The sequence below is a fragment of the Dromaius novaehollandiae genome, chromosome 6, assembly GCF_036370855.1.
Source record: "Dromaius novaehollandiae isolate bDroNov1 chromosome 6, bDroNov1.hap1, whole genome shotgun sequence".
NCBI classification, from domain to species: domain Eukaryota; kingdom Metazoa; phylum Chordata; class Aves; order Casuariiformes; family Dromaiidae; genus Dromaius; species Dromaius novaehollandiae.
The window spans coordinates 46,731,600-46,751,073 of NC_088103.1; the positions used below are offsets into that span (position 1 = coordinate 46,731,600).

Below are 19,474 nucleotides of genomic sequence, written 5' to 3' on the forward strand. Positions count from 1 at the left end.
ATGTGTGCATCTAAGGGAATAAAAGGTTTTTTGGAGAAGAAAGCAATCAAAACATTATAGCTTTATCCTAGAATTCCCACTTAATATTCAGTGGAAGCGTAAGTCCGGTTGCAAGGCATGGACTATCCGTGATTTTTCCTTTGGTGCTTGGAGTCTCTTCCCTCCCTTCCAGTGACACAGCCGTGGAGGCTGTAGTGCAGACACATCCCAGTGGTACCCAAATCTTTGCCTTACTCATTTTTACTGGCTTGATTTTGTATACGTAAATAACCTGGTATCCCATCCTGACGCCCGTGTGTTATCTGGAGGCTTTATTTCCCTTGGGTTAGTGAACGTTTTGCTAAACATTTGTTTTTGTCAGGAGAGATCAGGAGGTATCTTAAACTCAGAAAAAGATCTTGTTAACTGCCTCTACTGTTAGGTTTTTAAAAATGCTGATATTTGTCAGCCTGCACAAAGGCTAACTTTATTTTTTTGCATTCTAATGTGATGAACAACTGTCTTTTTAAAGATTGCTATTGAGCTAAAAAAGGAGCATCTGCTGCGACTGGGCTTCATCGTTGCCCGTACTGGCAGGAGACATAAATCCGAACCGTGGACAGGCCGCGCAGAAGGCACCGTCGTTTGCCTGGCCATTAGCTGCCAGTGTCAGCATAAATTGAAAGTTTCCAGGAGGAATCTAATGTTTATTTTGAAAATGGAGATGAGGATACCAAAGAATAATATGTTTACTTTTCAGCCCCATGAATATGTAGTGACCTACTTATACTATACCATTTCGTTTTATTTTTAAAGCTTGTCAAGCCAACTCCTATTGTAATTTAGGAAGCGGCCTTTTTAGAAAAGCAATAAACTATACTGGGTGCTAAATTAACATTTTGAAAGTAGAGCACAGGACAGGCTTCAAAGTGTTGTTCATCAGCAGCATTTTTGTATGTTATTGTGCCATAAGTGAAATAGTGTCTGGCTCATAAGTGCTTAAAATTGCATTTTGCTTGATCTGCAAGTTAAACTGCAGACGGTTTCAGAGTCTAGGTTATATATAACATTAAGATGCTGTAACTTTAAAAAAAATCATGCTTTTTGCTAATAAACTGAATTTTTAATGATCTCTTGATTATCTTGAGGTGTTTTAAAGAGAAGTGATTTTATCCGAAACATTCCTTGCGTTTCTTTTACTCTGCATATGCTAATTTACTTGATTAATTTTGAGAACATCTGCATATAATTCTGAATGCTCAACAGTGGTGCGCTCACACTGCTTTCCAAGCCGCAGCCACAAATTCCACTTTGCAGACAGACTCCGGGGTTTGTCTAATTGGGATGCCAAATGTACCAAGGTGCCACAGCAGAGTGTGTAATTATGTAATTTTCTCTTGATCTTTCAGAGTCTTCCTGCGAGCAATTAATCAGTACGCAGATATGCTAAACAAAAAATTCCTTGATCAAGCCAACTTTGAGTTACAGGTAAGAAAAAATAGCAAACGGTATCTTGGGGAGTAACGTACATGTTGTAACGCGCTTCTGTCCGCAGGCCGTGATTTTGTCGTGTGGGTAAGTCAGCGTTCACCTCTTCCCTGCGCGTCAAGGCTGTGCTAATGTACGTGCGTCTCGTGGGTCTCATCCTGCAAAGGAACACCGTCCCCTCTAGAGCTTAGACAAGCTCCCTTCGTCAAAATTAATATGTGCATTACATTAAATCGTGTTTGTAAGTCAAACATAGATTTTTATTTAAAAAATAAAAAACTCGTGTTGACATTGAATTTTGCTTGAATCATCGAAACGCAGTTACGTTTTGCAGCTGGGAAGGGTTTTGTGGGAAATACGCACGAGGAGATGTACGTGGAATTTGCTACGAAACAACTTTTCTGTGGTGTCTGTTGCTTTGCCATTAAATTTTTATGCGCGTCATTTAGATGCTTCTAAGGTGTTTTGTAGATGTGCAGAAAAACATTTCAGAGCGTTAATGGTATCTGTTCTTGTCATTTTGGGGGTTTGCAGCTTTGGAACAACTACTTTCACCTGGCTGTTGCTTTTCTTACACAAGAGTCTTTACAACTGGAGAATTTTTCAAGTGCTAAAAGAGCAAAAATACTTAACAAGTAAGTCCTATTCGTCTTCTAAATCATGGACAAGAGCTTGAGGTCTATTAACATAATTTCAGTCTAATTTCTTAGTTAAATCCATTCAAATTGAGATGCAATCATGGTATAATGAAAGGTTGGTTTTAAAAACATGAATCAAGTATTGCATGTGTTTCTACCCTCGAATCAAGATCTAAATTACACGATTCATTACCGATGAAGATAGTATTTTATACTGCAGGATGTTCATAAAGTCAAGACTTTTCAGAAGTATTAACACATTATAAAACTGCTTTTTAAATCGCGTTAGCTTTGTGCTTATTGTAATCTCATTCTGCATGCGCTCTGTATTGCTTAGTGCCTGCAGGCCTCGGAGAGGGGATTTTCGTAGCTGCAGTAGGTTTCACCGCTGTCTCCCTGCAGAAGTTTCCTTGTGCAGCTGCAGCCACGTGCAGTGGCCGGGCTAAGAGGGATTGCGTTGCCCACCCCGGCACAGGCACCTTGGGCTAGCTGCTCTCTGCCTGAAATTTCACAGCAAATCAATCCTGTCCAAAGAAAAAAGACAGCAGAGAATTAGGAGCAGGAGTATTTTGTTTAAAGCGCGCGTTCCTGCTCCATTTCCTTGGATTATCATTAAATAACTGAACGAGGAGCACTGAAGAAGATCAGTTGCTTGTTTTCAAGCGGTTTGGGTGGCTGCTCTTTCTGTGTCCCGATGCTTAGAAAGAGCATGTGCAAAAGCAGTTTGTTTTCAGGCTCAATCAGGTTACCGCAGTTGATGCAAGAAGGTCAGTCCTGTTTTGGGCAGCTGAGTTTCGCCCTTCAGCCGTTTCAGTCCGTCATGAGTTTTGGCAGGCTTGCTTTGCCGTCTTTGCCTTACCTGACTGTTAAAACAAATTTTTAATCACTGTATGCTGTGATATACATACGCACGGCTCTGGGGGCTTGCTTGGTGAAACAGGAATATTTACAAGTTCAGTGGAAAAGTGGTGTCAAGCAGAGCTCAGGCTTCTGCACTTGGGATGTAAAAATCGTAAATAACATGAAAGTTACACATTTGCAAAAGGAAATCAAGCTGGTTTTGTAAAGCCAGTGAAATTTTCTTTCATTAGATTGAGAATTTATAGAACAAAATGTTTTTGCACAAGATGGGATCGACAGCACAAATCCTCTTTTGTGGTTAAGAGTAGGAAGGACACTTATAAAAGTCAAAGCGCCCCAATCAATCAGTTGGAGCAGAAGCGGATCGAAACTGGCTGCTGCAGGTCCCTGGCAATACCTTTGCGTGAGCTGATTATCCTCTGCGTGAGGCTGAGAGCCTTAGACGGAAAAAAAATTCAGATTATTTTTATATAAAACTACACAGTTGAAGAAATGCAAGAAATCAACAGACGTTTCTCACTGAGAATATAAGTAAACAAGTCATTTGAAGATGGTACTTAATGAAGTTTGCTGAATTGTAAATCTCTGGTATAATAATTTTACAAATTGTTATTTCAGTTTAATCATGTTTTGGGGGCAATATCTAAGACAGTAAATCGCACAGAATGCAATAAAAGTATGGTCTTGGAGCACTAACTTTTATTGGTATGTGAAACCACTGTCAGCTCTATGCCAAAGGGATATAAATAATCACAGAGTCCCATATCACCCTCACCCTCCTTTTTAAGGTTGTATTTCAATTAATACTTTTAGCATTTAACAATTTAAAATGTAGTTATTGTAATTTGTAGTTTTCGCTAAACATTGCATATAAGTGTTAGATAATAGCAGATGCTTAATGATACAAAAGAATTTATGTAATCCGTAATAATGTCAGGGGATGTCACTATTATCCCACAACAATCCCACAAGTTGCCAGGTGTTACCATTTGGCTAATTTTACCATTGAAATAATGATTTTAAAATGTAAATATTTTGTCGAGCATGCATATTTTCTTGGAGCTCATTAAGGTCCTGATCCAGTCATGGCAACAAACTGTCGGTGATCTGCGGTTTAGAGAACTTGGAGGAGTTTGCGCTGGTGACATCAACGTGCACGATGTCACTAGGTGTTTCTCCTCCTGTTTTCTAGGGCAACGCTGTGCTGGGAGTGCATGTAAAAATAAAATATGCCTTAGGCCGTAAAGCTCTCTGTTATGCTTCCTCCAGCCATTACAGTCTGAAAAATAGAAAATGCTCACAATTAATCTCTGTAACCACCCACATGCTCCCGAAGGACACTTATGTAAGCTGAGGACAAGGCAAAGAGAGGTGCCACAATTGCTTTCCGCCCTTGCTAGGGCTTGCAGCAGCACGTGCAGTCCGTGTAGCTCTCGGGGGGAGCCAGGAGCGCGGCGGCCGGGGGCGACCGGGGCCGGGGCTCCTGGCGATGCTGCCGCCTCGTTTGGGGAGGCGCGAAGGAGGCAGCCAGCCTCTGCTTTACCCGTTCGTGAAGGGGGGTCCGCAGGGTTTACTGTCTATAGGTGTCTCACCGACCGGCGTGAGCGAGGCTGCGTAGCATCATTACTATGAAGTCGTAGCATTAGTTGAATTTGGAGACCTTCTTGGGTAGTTTCAGATATTTTTCGATGCTGATCACACTTGGAAATGAAATGGGTTTTGCTTACTAGTGTTTGATTAAACACTCCATGTTCTTGTTTTCTTTTAAGATACGGCGATATGAGAAGGCAGATTGGCTTTGAGATCAGGGACATGTGGTATAATCTGGGTAAGTAGCCTGAGCGCTCATTGCTTGACATGTATCCAGCGTTTCTGTAAACAACGTTATAGATGGAACGAATCTTTTTTTCTCTTGAAATAACGGTACGGTTCCAAAAGGCATTTAAATGCAGGTGAGTTGAGAAATAACACCTCCTGTGCAAGCTTATTTCACTGCCCGGGAAGATGCATTCCTGTAGTCGAGGCTTACGTTTCCTCCGTTTCTTCGTGGTATTCTGCCTAATATTGCCTGAAAAGGGATGGTGATGGTGATGGTGGTATCCATTGACTGGTTTTTACTCTGTTTCTCCATAGGCACGTGCGCACGCACACACACACCATTCATGCAAGCAGTCACTGAGACGGTAGCAAAATGAATGGGTCCAAGGGGTGGAAAGAAGTTAGCCTGGAAACTGTTTAAAGTCTGATTTTTCGGTTTTGTTTGGCTGTATCAGAAAGGCTCAGGAAGATCAGGAAAGAACAGAAACTTGGACATCCCTCAAGTTCCTAGATAAGTTAGGCGTATCTGACAGTCCTGACCAGGCGTATGTGCTGTGGGTGTAATTTAGTTGTACGTGGATGGGATTTCATGAGAAAAACTGAGTATTTACTCTGACCTGAATGTGCTCACCTGCCAGATCTCATTTTCCTGAGCTTAACGGTGGAGACGCTTAAGCTGTTCAGAGTTTTATCAAAATTTCCTTAAATTATCAGAAATAAATGCATTTTACCAATTTCATTTATAACTCTAGCTGAACTGTTGTTGCTCAAGCTTATAAAAATTCAGCATATGGAGAAGAAGGGGATGTAAAGGTCCTTACTTATTTGATATCGCAGAGTTTGCATCCACTCTGCTGTAATGATGAAAAAAGCCATCTGAGAGCAGCTGAATTCGCTTTTTATTAGAAGTGTCTTTCATGAGTAAGTGTCTGGAGAACAGCTTAAAGCACAGTATGCAGTAATATATGACTTGACAGACAGATAATAAATTCAGCATCATGCCTGATGTCGGGTCAGCAAGCTCCGACCCCTGGCATCCTCTTCGGTAGTTATTAGCTAACTCTTTCACTCTTCCAGGCCTGCAGTTATCTACTTACGTGTTATTTTACTAATTTCTCTGGCAAGTTTGGATACTTAAGCTTCTTCCACTTTTTCAGGAATTTCCTGAACTGGAAATGTTTATTTGTGTACGTAGGCGTGCACGTAGCTGTTTCTACATGAGATTGTTTTATTCCGTCTGGTGACCGGGGAGTGCATCATGAGTGTTGCTAGTGTCACTAGGTGCTGTTGGACAGCTTCATTGATTGCTTTACATGGAGATAACAATCATTTTCGCTGGAGTTTTGTGAGGGTTTGAACTGATTGGCATGTAAGGGGGGTTATGTGCTTTCATGAAAGCCTTCTATATTTGGTAGAGTTGATCAGAGAGATTCTTCGTTCCAGGTAGAAGTTTTTTGTAAACTAAGTTTATCCGGGTGGATGACCACCATCCAAAAAGGCCTTTCTGCTTTTCATAAAGAAAAGCTTTCTTTTTCTCACCTTCTTGGGAATCCAGGCAGTCAATGCTGATCATGTTTTACTTCTGGCTCTTCATCACTCTCACGTATGTCCCAGCGTCAGTTAAGAAAGAATCCCGAGTTACCACTGCAGCAGCATTGATTCTGCTGTGCTTGACACCTTTTATCTCAGAAGTTTCACTACATTACTCAAATTATTAATGTATATGTTCAGAAACAAGATGAAAAGCTATAATTCTTGCATATGCTCGAGCATATAATTTTTATGACTGTCTGTCATTGTGCACAAAGTATGATGAAGCCAACTGACTTTGACTTTTGATTTATGTGTTAAAGGGTCTGGGTAAGCCTGAAAAATTATTATTTTATCTCATTAATTTTTGCTCACAAATACCATGATTAACATATAATACTTGCTAAGTTAAAACTCTCCAATCCGGAACAAGACAGCACTCGCTGCCAGTTTTCATTGAAAGAAGGTGCACCAAAAGCAATGTGTGTTAGTCTTTGGTGGTTTTTTCCTCCCCTATCACAACCTGAACATTAGGATATGATTTTGCATCACTGTTGTGTTAGAACCTTTGACCTGAGGGAGACAATAAGCATCATACTCACGTAAAGAGAGCCATGGCCTCTGCCTTGAAAATCTTGGAAGTCAAGTGATGCACGCTTAAAGGTGCTACGTGATGCATATACAAAACACAGCTTGGCACTGGCACACGCAGAGCAGTTTTCAATGGCTAGAGCAGTTAAATGTTGAAGAAATTGTAATTACATCAAAAATAATATTCTTGATCAAGGAGAGAGAGGGAAAAAAATATTGCTTTTATTGTTGACATCTGAACCTGCTTGAGGGAGGTTGGAAAGTGAAATTCCTCAAGATCAATTAAAATTGTTGCTGCTGCTGCTGCTGCCGCTGCTGCCATGCAGGGAACTAGCCACTGGCCCGGCGGGTCACTCCAAGTGCTTGACGTCAGAAAAGGTGTCTGGACAGAGATGTTAATCTTGTTGGAGGGAAGGCCAGGATTTAAAATAGACCTAAACCTTGTACACAATATAAATAGAAATCATTGCAAATAACATGCACCAAATTAGCCATGCATGCTTAGAGCTGACCCAAGTGAGATGTGAAGTTGCTAGCAAATTATTCAATGGATTTTTTATGGCCCAAATTAAAAGAAGGGGAACATGGAAAGGGAACATCATGCGTGCTATTAAATAAATAAAATGTCTTGATTTTGGTTCAGCTAATGAAATTTGGTACTATTCTGTGAGCATTTTATAACAGTGCATCTGACGGCAAGGCAGAAGGCAATACAAAGAGAAACTTCTACATATTCATAAAAATACTGTTTTGCATATAGCTCTTAAAGCAGCTGCACATTGTAGTTTTCAGAAGAGACTCCTCAAATTTCTTCCAGACTTGTCACATTTTGAATCTATGCGTGGGAGTTCCCACACTGGAGGAAGGAAGAAGAGAAACCCAGCGCGCATTCCTTGGTGGGTTGTTTATCAGTGTGCAGCGTGCGACAGCAGCTGGGAGGGATGCGGCTGCAGGCCGGAGCAGGGCTGCATCCTCTTGCGTTTTGCTCTCGTGCTTTATTTCATGGCACAGCGTTGCAGCGGCTCACATCATCACAGCGCGTACATGCGTGTGTGTCACTACACCCTTGATGCAGGTCATGCATCAGACATGATGGTCAGAGGTTTAAACCTGCTTCCTTTCCACCCAGTTATTAGGCAATGTGTTATTCCTTGTGTATGCTGGATGAGGAAAACCAGCCAAGATTGCTTAGCAGTTTAATTTGTGCTGCTTTGGCTTCCCATAGTCGTTGCCACCCTCCTCCTGCCGCGGCCCTGGCGCTTCAAGCTCCTAAAAAACTCCCTACGTCGGAAATTGCCCTGGAAAACAGCTTTGTGAAGCACGATGCCTCGCATCTGAAGCCGGGAGCTGCTGCCTGCGCAGTGCAAACAGCTTATTTCCCTTGTTTTTCTGTGCGCCAGGGCTGTGTAAATTCTGGTGGGAGCCACCCACGTACCCTCCAGATGAAATGAAGAGCTAAATGGGTTTCAAACGGCAGGCGAGGGATTTTTCGCGGTGCAGTGTTCGAGTGGATTTAATACTTTCTGCTAATAACTCTCACACTTCTATCCCCCCAAGTCCTCCTCCTGAATTTCATATTCTGAAAAGCGCTCTGTCCTCATTGATTTAAAAACTCTGCTGATTATTACCTGTGAGACAGCGCTGCTATAAATACAAACAGGCTTTGAATGACAAAAAGACTGAGCACATGCAGTGCGATGGCAGTGGGTTCTCTGATGGCTCTTAGAGACCGGCTCCGGCGCGGTGGGGACCGAACCCTGCGGATGCCTTTACCTCTCTTGACATCTTTGCTGGGCACCCGACGGGGCCAGGCTTAGAGCTTTCCCTTCGAGGCGTGACTTTGTCATGACGTGCCATGTCCAGTACTTTCTGAGCAAGAACTGTATATTCCACCATAGAAAAGTGATCCAACATTTAAAAAGTTTAAATTCACTATCTTTTCACCTCTAGACCTCAAAAGATATTATTTACTTTTCTGCGGGAATCCCTGTGCTGGAAGCAATGAAAAACCCGTTGTGACACGTAGAGAACTTTATGACATTGAATTTGTGCCTGACGAATATCTTTTGTCACTATCATTTGTTTTCTGAAATATTGGCTCTGACACTTTTCAGGCGTAATATAAGAAAACTGTCACCTGAGAGGCTGAATGTAATAATACTTAAATGAAAGACAGAAAGCTTTACTGCTCACTCTTGATGTTCCTCAACAGCGATCAGCATTGCAGGGCCATGCGAAGTAGCAATTTTAGCTGAGTACTAATTTGCCGTAAGAACATGCTAGCAGGATTCAGAAGTCTGCCAAACCAAGTACTTTAAATTGTATCTGCAAAAAAGAAAGCATTCTGTTAGTAAAGGATCTCTTCTTGATTACCTTTCTTCACATGTATGTTAGTTCCAGTCAAAATGAAACTGCTAATTAAATACTTCCATAGTTATACCCTAGTAGTCTTACTAGTCTAGCGGAATATGGATGAATTAAAATATATTTGTCTGCCATATACCACTGCAATGGGAAAGGAGTCTTACAAGGGAGGAAGCTGAGGGCTTCTAAAATGAGCTCAGCTTTAGAGAAACCTGATCTGAACCACCTCAATGAAGCATTAACTTACTTCTCAGTGCGCTTTCTTATAAAACATCTATTCGCAACTCTGTGTGAGAAGCTTCACCAGTTGTGTGTGCTAAACTTCAAATGTATCGTAAGATACCCAGATTTGTTTAAATTTATGTTCTGGTTTTTTTATTTTAAAAATCAAATGACATCCATCGCGTCGCAGAGTTAGCAGGATCCTGTAATACACTGGACTTCTGTAACGTCTTCCGTATGGGAATTTCATGATGTTTCATAAGCCTTATAGGCACCTTGCAGAATGTGTCATCTGCCTTCCCTACACTTCTAGCCAATAATATGAACAGTAACCAGGTGCTTTTAAAATATATAAGACGTTTCATGTTCCCATTAAGATTTAATTTTTATACCCTGTGGAAGAGCACAGCGGGGAGAGTTGGGCGAGGTGCCGTTGCCTCTTGGGAAGATAAATGTGAAACACGATTTGCCACTTAGATCAACCGTTGAGGGAAGAAGACACACTGTAGTCTTGGTGAAGACGTAGTTTCGTGTCCTGAGGCTGTGTGAGTGTGCACTCGTGCTGACGTTTTGATAGACTGACACGGAGAGCGTTTTGTACGCGGAGGAAGAGGTGGAATTCTGGTCGCCTGATGTAACCGATGGGCCTTCTGGCCACCTTCTCGCCCATCCGGAAGATGGATTTAAAAGAAAAACCTTTGGAACTGTGTAAATGCAGTTGGTTTATGGAAAATAGAGCAAGTTCCAGTTTGATTTTTTTGATTGAACAACTCTTTATTAATTCAGGCTTATGCATACCCTTTAGCTCCCCTCTCGAGTCATAAATCACACCACCTATTTCGGTAGCATCAAATCTTGAAAAACACTATGCTTTATTTGAGCTATGTGAGGATTTATTGATATAGCTTTTAAAGCAATTATCTTCTACCAAAGTCAGTGGCTGCTCACTAACTCTGAAATGCATTTTTCCTTTTAAAGGTCAGCATAAAATCAAGTTCATCCCAGAAATGGTGGGACCTATATTAGAAATGACGCTTATCCCCGAAACAGAGCTTCGGAAAGCTACAATCCCAATATTCTTTGATATGATGCAGTGTGAATTTCATTCGACTCGAAGCTTCCAGATGGTAAGCAGACGGCTACAAATATTTGAAGTTTGTAAGAAAGTTCTTTGACAGACATGTATGAATTTTTGTTATCTCTTGTTTTGCTCAAGCGTAATATAATTATGGGTTTGCTTATTTTCTACAAGTCTGAGTGGCTATAGAATTTTCATCTGAGGGTTTTAAATCCTTACTGAGGCAAAAATTTGCATGAAGTAAATGAAACCTTTCTTTATGATACAAAAGGAGAGCAAAGAGAGATGTCTTAAATTTTCACTGTGACTCAGGAGAGGAGTCTGCGTCTGAGTTAAATTAGACTTAAAGGAGTCCTGATGATGTGGCAAAGGGAATTATAACCTGTAAGAATTTGTCATCTCGAGGATCTTATAATTTTGATATTCTTTATAACTTTATGGATTTCGAAGAAGGGAAAAAAGCTATCCAACCGGTGACGGTGTTTCTTCATGCTATATAGGCACTCTAAAATATAAAGTACTAATGTAGCATTTTTATTCCATTTCATTTTAAAAAGCTGAAGGAAATCCTTGAATAAACACGCACAATCTTATCCTGAGAGCTTCGACTTCTGAGAGACAAGTGTAGTGAAAGAAAGTTTCTTGACATTGTTCATTTTACTTTCTTTCCCTTGAAACTTTACCTTATGGATTGAGTATAAGAGTGTGCATTCACAGCAAGGTTCTTATATGATTTTTTTTTGACATCGAAGTAATTTTTTCATTTGAGAACATACAAAGATTAGCAGTGCTTTGAAGACAGATTGCACAAACTTTAAATCCTGTGAGCCAGGTAGTTTGGTGGTATAAATCAGTGTAGCTCCATCACGCTATGAAAATTACTGTCAGTTCAGGATATGACCTTGTGAATTTTGCAATGAAGTTTGACGTGGTGTTCGTTACTTTTGTTCGTTTATACTGGCAGTTTTGCTTCTTGCGCGAGAAATCTTAACCTTTTCCGTACTTCTTTGTGAACTATTGTTCGTAACCAGCTCGTAAGAAATCTGTAGCCAGAATAAATGAATATCTGTGTGGAGTGACTTAAACATGTAAAATGGCATCAGCTTTATTACTTTGATTTGTTTTGCGCTGGATGCTGTATAGAAAGGTTGTGAACTGTATTTTGGTGCCATCCAATTACTGCCTAATCATTCTTTCTTATGTTTGACTCTGATGATACTGAAGAGATTGAAATGCTCACTGGGATGCCATTTAAACATTTTGCTGTCAGATACTCTCTTTTGTTACTTGTCATTTTTTATTTGTACAATTACATGGATCATGAAAAATCCCAGGGTAACTTTATAGCTAAATTTATGGCCCTGTATTTTCATGACAGAAAAAAAACCAGCTTTGTGTGGAATAGTTGGGTGATTTTAATAAATGAATGTCTTAAAATATTTTAACACAAACTCTTTTTGCCTTTTGAGAAGAAAAATGCCTTGTAGTTAAAACAGAGATGTCTTGGATTGTAGATAGTCAACATATATTTCTTATGTCACTATAACTTCTTTATTTATGGACATAACATTGATGACAGTTACAGAGGTAGCAAACCTTTGTCCAGTATATTTGGAATGCGTAGTCGTGTCTAACAGAAAATAATCAATCTATCCATTTATAATTTTGCAGATAATGTAGTTATATAGCATACTGGCAACTTTAAATCTGTGTTTTGGGTGATGAGGATCATAGACTGTAAACAGCAGAGAATCACAGAATGATAGAAAGTCTGGGTTGGATGGGAGTTCTGGAGATCCCTGGGTTATCCAGGGCCATCTGCCCCGAGTCTTGGATGTTTCCAGGGAGAGAAATTTCACCCCTTCTCTGGGCAACCTGTTGCAATGTTTAAGAATATTTTTCTTACATCCAGATGGAATTTCCCATGAAGCAACTTGCTCCTGTTGCCTCTTGTGTTGTCACTGTGCACTCTTGTGAAGAGAGTACCTCCATCTTCTCTATAACTGTGTTTTATGTACTGGAAGATTGTGAATAGATGCCCCTTGAGCCTTCTCTTCTCTACGCTGAACAAACCCAATTCTTTCAACCTCTCTTCATGTGCTAAGCTCTCCAGCCCTCTAATCCTCTTAGTGGGCCTCCACTGGACCCTCTCCAGTTTCCCAATATCTCTTTTGAACTGGGGGGACGGAAGCTGGACACAGTATTCCAAGTGTGGCCTAAGAAGTGGAATAATCACGTCTCTTGATCTTCTGGCTGTACTCTTGCTGATGCAATCCAGGACACAGTTTGCTTTCCTTGCTGCAAGTGTGCACTGCTGACTCGTGTTCAGCTTGCTGTTCGCCAGGTCCTTTCCAGCAGAGCGACACCCCAGCCAGTCCGTCCCCTAGCCGGTACTGCTGCTTGGCACTATTCCAGCCCAGGTTCAGGACTGCACATTTCTCTGTGTTAAACCTTACGCAATTTCTTGTTGGCCCAGTCTTCCAGCCTGTCAAGGTCTCTCTATATGGTGGCTCTTCCTTCCCGTGTATCTAACTGTGCTCCCAGTGTGGTGTCATCTGCAGACTTGGTGAGGGTGCGTTCATTCCTATCATACAGATCACTTTTAACGATATTGGGTAGTACAGAATAGTACTGAAAGGACATAGGACCCGGAATCAACCCCGAGGAGCTCCGCTCATGACCAGCTGCCTGTTTGACATCGAGGCATTAACCACCACCACCCTTCAGCAATCTAGGCAGTTATACATCCATTTTGTATTCCATCTTCCATTTGTTTTCAGCTTGTCAACAAGTATGGTGTAGGAGACCGTTTCAAACACCTTGCTAAAATCCACAGCTCTCCACTCACCCACTTGTTTCGTCGTAGAAGGCAGTCAGGTTGGTTAAATATGATTACCTTTGGTAAATCCATGTTGGCTTTTCCCAGTCACCTTCTTGTCCTTTGTGTACCTGGACATAGCTTCCATGGGGACCTGTTCCATAGTTTTCTCAGGAATTGGAGTGTGCGTGACTGGACTGTAGTTTCCTGGTTTGTCTTTTTTGTCCTTTTTGTGTTTTATATTTGCCCTTCTGTGGTCCTCTAGGATTTTCCATGATCTCCATGGTCTTACAAAGCTTGATTCAGTGTGGCTTTATAATGAGGTCAAGCGATGTCCTTAGTGCTCTGGGATGCACCCTCTCAGGTCTTAACAACCTGTATATATTGAGTTTCTGTAGGTGGTCGCTACCTCAACCCTCATCTGCTATCAGCGGTATGCTGTTTGCTCCGTCAGTGCTTCTGGGCTTACAGGCTTGGCGGCCGACCTTCTCTGTGCAGACTGAGGCGGAGAAGGCGTTTAGTGCCTCGGTCCTTTCTGTGTCATTTGTAACTAGCTTGCCAACCCCATTCAGCAGCAGACTGACATCTGATGTATGTGACATATCTGTGTGTCAATAATTGAGAATCAGTTATCCCATCAAAAAGCTTCCCTGCAGCATGCACTTGAATGGGACAGATCCTCTAATGGGTTATATCCTAAGAAAGCCAGAAGTTGATATTGCACTACCCAGAAGAAAATTGTTGAAGACAGGAGGACCCTATAGCATAATGGAGGCACAGAAGCCAGAATGCATTTGTCCCTTTCTCCTACTGCGCTCCGGTGGTACTGAAGAGCAGAGGCATACTGGTGTAGGCTACCACGAGCATCTCAGACTGGTGTCACTTGAAGCTGTCTGGTGTCATACCGATGTTGAGTTAGAGCTGGTCCTAAGAACCAAACAGTCGAATCCAAGTCCCAAGTGCTTCCCTATGTTGAACAAAAATGGACTGCATCATCTGTCTTGCAAACTGTAACTTGTTTCTTAATTGTAGTGTTTGCTAGCTTCTAAGTAACAGAAATAGATGTAAAATGATTTAAGTATCACCACTGCCTAGGCAAGCTTTCATACTTAATGTGTCTGTGCAATGGAGTGCATTATATCGTATACGTGCCACCACCAATTGTGACTGTCCAGCTTTGCTTTCAAAGAGAAGTTGAGAATTGAATGGTTGGCTGCTGTTAAACTAATCTGCCAGAAATCCAATTAGCTAACCTTATTAGTCACATCAACAAGGGTTTAAACAGGCTCCACTTCCCCAGCAGATGTGTAAACCTCATGATGTGTGGGAGAGGAATTTAAATATTTTTGCAGAACTTTAATGCTGTGATGGCTTGTGTTATAAACAGACAGCTTTCCCCATCACCTTTTTAATTTCCGTATGGATTGGTTTGCTTGGTAAAACCTGTAAGAGACAGAATGGGTGTTTCTGTTCTTCCAATATATATAGTCCCAAGGAAAAAAAAAGATGATGAATAAATTCCTCTGTTTTTTACTGAACTAAATTAAAGGCATTAAAAGCTGGAGTTGCCCAGTTTTGTCCTCTCCCTCTTGAGGTGCTTTGAAGCTTTATATAGGCTTCAAAGTAGCCTGTACCTCAAAGCATGGATCTGATGCTAAAGTCTGTGTGGGACTGAAGCTTCCCTATAGAAGAAAACGCCTCCTTCTCTGCTCTGCTTTTTTCCTTTGCCTGTTTTACTAGCAAACCCCCTAGATCAAAGAGAATATGTCAGAGCTACAGAAGTGATGAAAGAGAGTTGGTTTGACTGTTCAAGGGCTGGTCAGGTGATGGTGATGGATCCCATGGCGACTGCTGGAGAGAAATTTCATCATGAGACAGTCATTCGGCTAAAATGTAGAATTCAGCCATGAGCTCCTGCTTTTCTTACCTATTCTGTCCATCTGTTCCTTCCTTTAGGCTCATTTCTTATGAATATTCTTGCTTGTTTGCCTGCCCAAAACTTTAACTTTTCTTTTCTCTACCTGTCTCATTGCTCATTTGATTTTCTGCTTGTTTTGAGTTGAACCCGTTCATGGAGACATGCAGTCAATGCCAGAACTGGTACAAAATAAACCGTGGGGGAAGCAGGGAGGAGGAAGGGAGAGGTACCTGTCTTTGGCAGGAGTGAGATGTTGGACACGACCTCCCTTTCTTATGGTATTGCACCATAAGATTGCTTTTAATTGCCCTGGTAATTAGTAGAACTGGTAATTAGTAGAACTAGTTTATTTTAAGAGGCAAAATCTATTAACGAAATAAGATAAAGGATTAAGTCAGAAGCAATTCCCTTCCCCTTCTTCCACAATGTTATTGCATCGCTTGTTGAATAACATGGAGGGGAGGACCCTTATGTGTAAAGAATGGAGTGTGAGAGATGCAGCCCCCCTCCACTTTGCAGTGATGAGCATGAAGAAATTATGAGTCCTGTGTCTCGAGCTTTAAGGCTGATCAGCGCTATTAAGGAGCATCATCCCCGTGTCCGATGGTGATAGCTTCAGTGGTGTCAAAGGAATGGCCTGAGTAAGAGCCCTGAGAAAACCACAATACAGCTGTCCCGTTTCGCAGGAGAAATTCGAATAACGTTTTGCAGAATAGAGCTGTGGCCAAAAAGATAGAAAAATCATATAGGGATGTGTAATAAATGAGTGCATAATATTTATGATTACTAAAATAAAACTATGGTACAGCTAAAGTACCTCTAGCTAGTGTTCTGTTATGAAGAGAAGTAATTGAGTAAAGATGAGAAAAAATGAGGGGAGACATTTTTAATTCATTTCTAAGAGATAACAATAAATCCCAGTGTCATTGAGGCAGTAATACCGGCATTCATATTTGCAGTGTCATTTCTTGTTGGTTATCAATGAGTTTCAGATTAATACATTTCTCTTTAACAAGTAGTAGCTAATTTATCTGAATATCTCTCAAGTTTTACAACCTATAATTCATTATTAAATCTTCTTACCACTTCTGAGCCTTGTGTTAGCATCCGTATCCCCCTATTATAGATTGGCAGACAGAACAGAAGTTAATGACTTCTCCAAGGTTTTGTGATGGTGCATATTCTCTGTAATCTCACTGAATGTGCAAATTAAGTTAATTTCAATAAGTAACCTTTTTAGTTATCTAAGGTTGAAGTGTAAATGTTTAAGTTTTTCTTGTTTTCTGGCCTTTTGGAGAATATTGGGCTCTCTCCCTCAGCCCACCTGAAGCACAAGCAAGGAAGGTAGTGTAGTAAGGCCAGTGACCTCCAAAGTCATCTAATGTTAAATGGCCGCTTGAGCTATTTGCTGGCTAGAATGCTGTGAGAAATAGTAAATGGAGCAGATGAAACTGTTGGGAATTATTGCCAAGTTTCACAGCAACCTTTGAACAAATTTTTACAATAACTGTGTACTATTTCTGTATTGGAACTAATTTCTAGAGCTGTTATCTGGCACTTTTATATGGCAGATTCAGTATTATCCCATATCTAACCATGTTTATAGCAGATTGGAGGATTGAAAATGGGAAATCATCTACAGGTAGAATTAAATTGTCCATCAGTGCTACAAATGTAGCCTAACCATACTTCAGGTAAACCTAAAACTAAAAATGATTAGTTGAGCTGACACTCCAAGAAGCTAGATAACTCTCATCGATTTGTAACCACAGTTTTCTCCAAATGGGAGATTGTAACAGGCAGATGAAGTAATGGATATAGTCTTTGCCAAAGTTCAAACACTTGCCCTGAAGAGAAGCTGAGATCTTCATCAGCTGCAAGTAAGAGCTGATAATAATTTCCAATAATCTTCCTAACATCTCCCCTCGGGCTTTCACTGTCAATAGAAAGATAGGAATCGAACTCGTAGATTGTGCCAGATATTCCCCAAGCCTCCAGAAAAAGCCTCAGCAGGGGTCACTGGCTCTAACATAAGGGCTGAAAATTTGGCAGTTCTTCACTTAAGAATAAATTCCATTACAATAATTGCAAGCTGACTTCGTGTTGTTGTATCTGTTGTAAAAAATAGAGGAAAAAAAAGTCTTCAGAGAGAATTTATCACCAGATAAAACGTCACACCAGATGCAGTGCCTCCATCACTGTTTTTTGTGGGCACCAATCCTCCTCAAATCATGGAAGGCAATAGCTATGTAGACCACAGCTTACACTAATGCTACCTTCTTCTGTAGAGACCCAGAAGACATTTTAACTATGTTAAACAGTGTTTAGTTATCTGGCTTGTATGACCCAGACCATCTCAATTGCCTGATAAGTATCAATAGTGATCAAAGAGCAAAGCCATTGGTAAAGGTCCTTTCTCTTCAAAGCACAGAAATGCCACAACTGTAGCTCTGTCCCACCCCGTTGTTCAACCCAAGTGGGCATTTAGGGAGATAGGCTGAAAAAGCCAGGATCTATAGAAATTTGAGTAAAATTGATACCAAGAAAATGCTGAAAATCCTGTCTGACAAATTTAATTGCTGCCCTTCATATGAGTAATCTCTTTCTAAAAAACACATTACCCAAAGGGCTAATGCTGGCAGCAAGTGTCATTTTTCACACTGGTGTAGAAAGCCAATTTCTTTCTGTGTCTTATTAGAGAACATGAATTTTGTGACTTCTTTGTTTCATTATTGTATTGCCTTAGTGTTTTACTTGACATGTCCTTGTGCTCTGGGAAACGTATTTCAGCTTGTGTTTGCTTCGTAGAGGGGGTGGATTGCATTATTCTTCTTTTTCTCATTTTCCTGTCATTTTTTGAATAATGCATTCATTGTATTAAGAATCTTATTTCACTTCACTTTCCATTCATTTCTTCCCAAGGAAAGTACTGCAGCGCTGGAACAGGTTGCCCAGAGAGCCTGTGTAATCATCCAGCCGTGGAGATTTTTGACACTTGGCTAAAAGAAAGTCGCAGTTGGCCTGATACAGTGTGGCATTAATCTTGCTTCAGCTGGGAGTTGCGGCTAAATGATCTTTGAGGTCTTTTCCGGTCGGTGTTTCTATGATTCAGTGGTTCATGTGGGGTACAGAAAAGTACCTTCAAAATTTCTAGAACTCAGGTTTTAATCTGACTTTTGGGGTTTTATTTTTTAAAATCTGGCCAAGCAGAGCAGTAAAAATTGTTTTAAGATGCAGTATCTGCTGTTTGGTTACTTAATCGATTTTATCACTGTGTGCACAGTATGATGTATAGTTAAGGTTTCTTAGCTGTCTTCATATAAGTTCCAGTTTTCGGTAATGCAACTTTACCAAACTTTGCAAAACTGGGAAATTTTGCAGACTGGATGTCTGCTCGCCTATTTGGTTGGTTCTTAAGTTACATTTTGGGGTGTTGTGTTGCACAGAGTCATGTTGAGACCTGAGTTGTGGTTGCCTTGCGAATCTACTTACTGATCCAGCGGCCATTGCTTGGTCTTTTTAGTTTCCAGGCTCAGGCTGGGGTCGCGCGATGGGCAGATGGCCCGAGGGAGGCACGGCTGGGCGGAGTGAGGGCCAGTCCCGCTCCGGGACGGACCACAGCTGGCTTGAATTACGCGTGTTGTCAACCTTTACCCGGAATTTGCGCTGAGCAGTAGGTCGCTAGCTTGTAGTCACTGAACTTGGAATTTTTTTGCTCTGTTGTTAAGACAATTCTGGCTGGTTTCAGGTGGTATATAAAAATAAATTTCCCAACACAAACACTGAGGAGACAAAACCTGGGGTGCCCTATGACAAGTGGCTGTGGCAGAAGGCAGGACATGTCTGATTGCTGTTTGACGGAGATGCTGTGATAACCTCTGCCGGTGGAGGGAGGACCGTGTGGGCAGAGCCGAAACGCAGCATACGCTGGCAGGAAGAGGTTGGTGGTGGACGTGGCTACGCCTCCTCCAAGCGATATAAATTACGGTGCCAAAAAGCACTCTGACCGTCAGAGTTGCATCATGACAGCGCTACCTTGGCAAGGGATGTGTGATCTCACACTCCAGCTGACATAAATATGCCAGCAGAACTTTACAGCGTGGACTGAAAAATGCAGCTTCTCTTTATAGCCAAACCAATCTCAACCATGCCACCGGCCAGGGATAACA

The 19,474-nt window shown here is 41.2% G+C and overlaps 1 protein-coding gene across 2 annotated transcripts in view; it reads left to right on the top strand.

Moving 5' to 3' along the window:
- Nucleotides 1–19,474, top strand: part of DOCK1 (dedicator of cytokinesis 1) — a 299,358-nt gene that overhangs the window by 215,413 nt on the left and 64,471 nt on the right. For both annotated transcript variants that reach the window (XM_026115844.2, XM_026115845.2), the window contains exons 30-33: nucleotides 1,389–1,467; nucleotides 2,002–2,102; nucleotides 4,736–4,794; nucleotides 10,470–10,618. In XM_026115844.2, the coding sequence (XP_025971629.2) occupies nucleotides 1,389–1,467; nucleotides 2,002–2,102; nucleotides 4,736–4,794; nucleotides 10,470–10,618 (388 nt within the window). The remainder of the gene's footprint in view (nucleotides 1–1,388; nucleotides 1,468–2,001; nucleotides 2,103–4,735; nucleotides 4,795–10,469; nucleotides 10,619–19,474) is intronic.